This window comes from Rhipicephalus sanguineus, chromosome 1, assembly GCF_013339695.2.
Source record: "Rhipicephalus sanguineus isolate Rsan-2018 chromosome 1, BIME_Rsan_1.4, whole genome shotgun sequence".
NCBI lineage: Eukaryota > Metazoa > Arthropoda > Arachnida > Ixodida > Ixodidae > Rhipicephalus > Rhipicephalus sanguineus.
In genome coordinates this window covers 102,720,024-102,726,529 of record NC_051176.1, presented here as the reverse complement: position 1 = coordinate 102,726,529, position 6,506 = coordinate 102,720,024, and the positions used below count along the sequence as shown (strand labels likewise).

The window sequence follows — 6,506 nt, the reverse complement described above, 5'->3', positions numbered from 1 at the left end:
CTACTACTACTACTACTACTACTACTACATGAAACGTAATACAAGAATACAAAAGGATGCCAATGAGTTTATTTTTGCCATCCAACAGACGTGCTGACTGATTTCGATGTGGCAATGAAGATGGAGGCTGGAGATGGGAGTCCCCTTGCTGTGAGATAAAACAATGAAAAATTAATTATTATTTGACTACTGCTCGTAATGTGGTATTCTAAGAGGGGTGCAAACAAATATTCACGACGCCACATGCAGTGCAGACACGCCAATACACAAAAAGCCTGCGCGATAACGTTGTCCTTATTTTCCTGACGACAGCGTACAGGCCAACTGCCATTCAATAAAACTGCAATTGCATTTATTCGCCACATGGTTCAGAAAAACGTAGTTTGTTTCGTTCAGAAAAACGCAGTTTGTTATTCGGTTCAAAGCAACGAATGAAATGCTTTTGTATTATGGCTAGCTCACTTTAATCTTTTCTGCTGCACGCATGTCTTGCCCACTTCCATATTCTTCCCCTCCAACATTTGGTTTCTTTTGAGGAGCGAAGTTCCTAACGCCCGCACCCCACCGTCGAAGCTCCCTGAAAAATAGATGCGGCGCCGGCGCAAAAAGACAATGAAACGCCGCGCGCGGCGCAAAAGAAACAAAACAAAGCGCGCGGCGTTCGGCGCAGGTTGCGCAAAAAACAAGGCGTGCGGCGCAATAAACACTTTGAAAACGTACATAGTCGTTTGCGTCCCATTTCTAAGGAGCTTCGCTCATCGGTTGTATTCGTACACGGAACAACTGCTCATTTTTTCATGTGGCTGACCACAGCCACGTCACATGCAGAAGCACCATGCGATCTTCACCAACGGCACACATACAGAGTGCTACAAGCGGTGCCCTTTGTTTTCGTCCTGCTCTCTCCTCTGTAATCCTACACATGTGTTCTCGCTAGGGTTTTGGCTCTGTCGTCCTCCTCTGTAGTACAAGTTTAAAGCCTTTTAGGAGGCGATGCTCAAGTATAATTAAGGCTACGTGCGACCATCACATTCACATTCACGTTGCTAAATTCGTTGTGCACAAGGCCATCATTAACGATGGCAAGCTCTCCTCACCATTAATGAACGCCGAGGCCGACCGCTCCGACACCAGCAGCACCTCCATGCGCAGTCTTGCCGAATCCGGCCTGGTGGCCAGCGGCGCCGCTGTTGAATCCAGAAGATGCCTGCTTGTGGCCCGCACCGAAGTTTTTGCTGTCACTGGCCGAGAATCCGGAGGTGTGGCTGTAACCAGCGTTGTTCTTGAACGCATTCACGGTGCTTCGGGACGCGCCACCAGCGAAGGCGCCAGATCCCTGGTTGTGACCAGCGGCTCCGCCTTGGTAACCGGACTGCTGTCCACCGGCAGCGGCACCATAACCTGACTGGAAGCCACCACCGACTCCATGTCCAAGGCCGACACCGTGTCCCAGACCGACGCCGTGACCGACGCCGTGACCGACGCCCGCTCCAACTAGAGCAGGGTTACCGACAACGCCGAGACCTGGGGCTCCGACTCCAGCTCCGTGACCGACACCGGCTCCTAGAAGAGCTGGGTTTCCGACGGCGCCCAGACCAGCTGCTCCAACGCCAGCACCATGACCAACGCCAGCTCCAACAAGGGCAGGGTTTCCGACAGCGCCCAAACCCGCAGCTCCAACGCCGGTACCAACGAGTCCGGGAGCTACTCCAGCACCGTATCCGGCTCCATAGCCGACGCCTCCCAGACCCACGCCGCCTAGGAAGCCGCCACGGCCCTCAATGTCCTTCTTCTCGTCCTTCTTTTCGTCCTTCTCACTTGCCTTCTTGGCGTCTTCAGCGTAGGCGAGGCAAGCCACGAGGGCGAGAACAGCAATGGTGGTGAACTGGAAGTGGTGGGACAAAATGTTTGTACTTTCAACATGTTTTTGAAGCAGAGTGGCAGTTAATATGGCACAAATTTAGACGTCACACAAAAAGAAAGCAAATACGACATGGAAATGTGAATGTACTTTCCCATCACTTATCAGTGTCCTAGTACGACAACAAACATAGTCGCAAAAAAAAACTGTTTAGTGTAATGTACAAACACGAGCACATTATTTGCAATATAATGAACCCTCGTGTTCGTACATGGCATAGAAGTTCCGCACAGTTCAGTTGATGCAGAGCCTGCTGAATTTTAAATAGAACTTGAGAAGAGCAGATGACCTACACATTTTCTTCAGAGGCTTAAAGTTGTTGTCGTAAGTTTATGGACCGCGATATCTGAAAGACAGCTGCATGATTCGGCGGCTTAGGCAGTCAACCTGGCATATAGATTTCTAGCGTGTACTACAGCTCATGCTTGTGTTGCGCTGAGGTTTAACACTGAAGCAGTGGAAGACCACGAGAAGTCTTGCATTATTTTGGTGTTAAAACTATGCACAGCAATCACGAATGTGCACTAACCTGTCTCTTTCATCGCTTGTCTCAGCATATTGTAATATCTGAGAACAATACAGTTCTTTAAGGGGCTACAAGCTGTGGGCACTGCTGCAAAAAAATTAGACCTTTTTGCTTCACGCAAAATGTTCCCACTGACTATGCAAGTTGACAGAATCTATTGTTTCTCAACTTAGCATGATTGAACATCCAGATGACAAATGTCTGACTGTTGTCCACAAACAAAGCGGTTGGTAATGGGTGCTTTTAATAACAGTAATTATCACTGGCAGTTGTAGATGAACAGTACGGCCACATTAAGAAAGACCAGAGTTTTAAAGGAGCCCATCGACGTACTGAAAGGTTATAACGCATGGTTATCATTTGTGACTGCTGGTTTCTCGTTGGCATCGATAAGGCAATATACGAATACATCACTATAAAGAGGCAAGGATATCCTCGGTAAGTCGAAAGTTAAAATGAGAATAACTTCCTTTTATATGATTTCAAGTCCATTTTATAGCGGTAAATGTTTAAAAAATGCATTGTAAATGGTTAGAATACACTTGTGGGGGTAAAAAGTGCAATTGTCAGTAATGTTTCACTGGAACGTACATGAAGAATAAACATTTCAATGCCAACGCAAAGCGAGGTATTACGTCATGGGAACAAAGTACTACAGCATCAATGAGTTCGCTCAGTCGCAACGGAAAACTACGCAGACGTAGTTTGCCCTTGTGACTGCGGACTTTAAGCCTGAACGTCGGTGCATACAATAATTCGGGGTGAAGCATGGAGCCTAGTAAACATGACAACGACTACGGCCTATATATTTGGCAATGTAAGTCATGCCATCAGACAGAGAAAGCAACAGCTTGGGGTAACAATCCTAACGAAAAGCATCTTCAGAAGTGGAATATACAAGCGATTTTCGGGCCTCAACTAAAACTCTGTTCCATCATAAGCATCAAAACCTTCCTTACCTTCATTTTAAAAATTCGGCTACCAGCGAAGGGGCTCTAGTTATCTTTAGGTGCTTGCTGCTTTGAGGGCCGAGAGGTGTTGCTGTCGTGAGTAAATCTCGGGCACCTTTATATATCTCGTGGACCCAGCTGACGGAGTTGCAATCGGGAGGAGCAAGAGTTCCCTGCTGCGCTTCCAGGGGGTAAGGAACGGGAGAGGATGTCGGGGACGCCGGTTTCAACTTTCGCTCTCCGCCTTTCAAACAACGTAGACTCTCGTTCCGAGAAAAACCTACCTTGTCCAGTTCTCTTGAAGGGTCTCATTAACAAACTCTGCAATGAGATATGTCGACTTTTCGCTGTGAAGACTGGAAATGTCAAGCACCCTTGCACCCTCGGCTTTTCTCAAGGAGGCAACACGTCTGTTTACTAATGCCAGCCGCCGCAGTGGCACAGTGCTTATGGTGCTCGGCTGCTGACCCTAAAGTCGCTGGTTTCATCCCTGCCGCGGCGGTCGCATTTCGATTGAGGCGGGATGCTGGATGCCCGTGTAGCGTGCGATGTCAGTGCGCGTTAGAGAACCCCAGGTGGTCGAAATTATTGGGAGCCCTCTACTATGGCATGCTTTATAATCATATCCATGTTTTAGCACGTAAAATCCCAGAAATTATTATGTTTTTACAAATACCGCGAAATACCAAGACAAATGTGCGTATTAATGATCACTATCATGACAGAAGTGCAACGCAACCTGAACGTGTTTTCATGTAGAAGCAGCATATTACCCCGAACGTTGAAACGCTGAACATTTAGGGTGACTTGCATTTTATTATTGCGAACGCGCTATTTAATTGGAGCCATTCAGGTGAACAGCAAGGCTATAACTTTGACGCCTGTTATGCCTCAGGCCCCCTATCTTTTTCTGTAACTTCCTGTAGAGCCGGTTATCGCGATTTAGTGGCATATAATTCACGAATATGAACTACTATACCACAGCAGGACGCTGAACAGAGATGGAGCCTGGTTTTAACGTGATGTGTGAGCATCAAGTGAAATGCACCATTGTGTTGCAGCCTCTGACTAAGATAACAACGCTTTGCGAATGTTTCTCCAAAGATGGGCAAAGCTCCAAGAAACTCCTACGGCTGCATTGACTAAACTGCATAAATTAATATCGCTGTATCTACACTATTGACTACTTTAGAGACTACCGTAAGATGCCAGACAGTTCGCCTTCCAAGTCTCAGTTTGTGCAGAGTGAAAGCATGCAAACATAAAATACTGTTTTGTGCCAGATGGCCACCTCAATTTTCTGTAAGCGTATCGGCAAATCTGGTCCTGCATGTGTGGAAAATAATATGAAAGCTATTTCTATGTTCCAGCCTAGCTACCAGTATTTATAATTGCAAGTCGCATCTTTTTCTTAAGTTAAAGAAACAAAACAAACAAACTCATGCCTGCAGGGTTGTGAAGTAAAATACTCTGGATTTGAACGCAAAACGGAGAAACTTGTTTGAAGTGGTGGCTATAAAACCTGACCACATTTCTCGTGCCTACACTCGTGCCTCGTTAGATTGACTCACATAAATATGGATCAATTGAATTTGAGGGAACAATTTTGAACTAATTTCGATGTATAACCGTCTGAACTATATTGAAGCATATGACGCATTCATTAACTCTGGAAGCAGTGCGCTGACTTTTTTGCATCTTTGTTTTGTGGATATTTTTAGCATATTAAGGAATAATCAGTAATTTTTAATACAGGTTATTGATGGAGCACGCTTCGCATATTACGGATTGTCTGTCGTTTTTTCTTTCAGCTATCTCTTTTTCTAATTGCACAAATGAGGGGGCCAGCATGCAGTTCCCAAGCTGATTTCTACATGGTTCTGGGATTTTTTTTTTCATTTTCTTGCACGTATTGTGAAAAGTAGCGCAATTGAACACAGACGGAAAAAAGAAAACAAAATGACGAGCACTGTCTCGCCATTGATATTGAAAATGCGTGAAACTGCCCACATGTGTTATCGAAACTCCGACGAAAAAGAAGAAATGGGAGGCCTACAGTCAGAACCTTTAAGATGAATCACTTCCAACTGTGCACATACGAGCAGAGCCAGAAAATAAAAAAAGAACCGTGTCACAGGCACAAAGCAGGTCACCTTTAATTCTTTATCTGTGTGTATATACTTAACGAGCGAAAGCGACTGAATAAAAGTTGTTAGTGCGCAAGGTCCTTCTCCGTTTCGTGTTCTCGTGTCTTTCGTCTCAGTTCACCTATGCAGCGCATCGTTTCACTTCGCAATGCCATACTAACTAGCCCCAGTGTAAGCACTACTAAACGTTATTTTGAATGGGGATAAGCAAAAAAACAAAAACGAGAGCTTGCACAAAGTGTATTGGTGTTCGGCCGCTATATCACCGTTTGATGTGGATGCACCCACGTTGACGCCTGGTGGAACATCATGCCGACGACAAACGTCCATGATGATGACGAAACCTTTGAGGTATGTGCAGTACTTAACATATACCTGGACGCAGGATATACTCAATCCCGCGCACAGATGGCATCAACATGCACATAATAAACACTGATACAAGATATGCACTCTTTCAAAGCGTCGTCATTTGTGGAGAGAAACAGCAAGGTGTGCGCTCCCCACTAATACGGAAACCTACGCCTGTGCTCATGGAAAGTTTTAACCTCTTTGGTTCATGCGTACATTAGCACAGAGTGCTACAGGAACGCGAGAGGCCTTGTTCGTAGCTTGAGCCGCGAACGCGCAAAGGCGTTCCGCTTCCCGGTAGCATGCCTCTCGCTGCACCAAAGTAACCACTTTCACGACATTCGCCTGTTGATGTCAATGCCTTTTTATTAGTCTGTGCCATCACACTCGCAGCAATAGAAACACCACTGGTACATTTGGAAGCTGCCCTACGGTGGCGAAGAGGCGCCACACGCTAACATGACGCGAAAGGCAAATCACGTAACTGTGTCGTCACCGAATCGAATCACCGCGTCCGCCGCATTTCACCTACCATATAGTTTTCTACAATATTGCAGCGAAAGCCTCCGCTGCGCTAAGACTACCGAAGCGCGCCCAGTCGGCGCTCGCTA

The 6,506-nt window shown here is 46.2% G+C and overlaps 1 protein-coding gene across 1 annotated transcript; it reads right to left on the bottom strand.

Annotated features, from left to right (window-relative positions):
* Positions 1-1,097: 1,097 nt before the first annotated feature.
* Positions 1,098-3,427, bottom strand: LOC119394714 (acanthoscurrin-1). The gene is made up of 2 exons (XM_037662028.1): positions 3,407-3,427; positions 1,098-1,885 (listed from the first exon to the last, which is right to left on the bottom strand). The coding sequence occupies exons 1-2, from the start codon at positions 3,410-3,412 to the stop codon at positions 1,100-1,102; spliced, it is 792 nt and encodes a 263-aa protein (XP_037517956.1). The 5' UTR covers positions 3,413-3,427; the 3' UTR covers positions 1,098-1,099.
* Between the last annotated feature and the right edge of the window lie 3,079 nt (positions 3,428-6,506).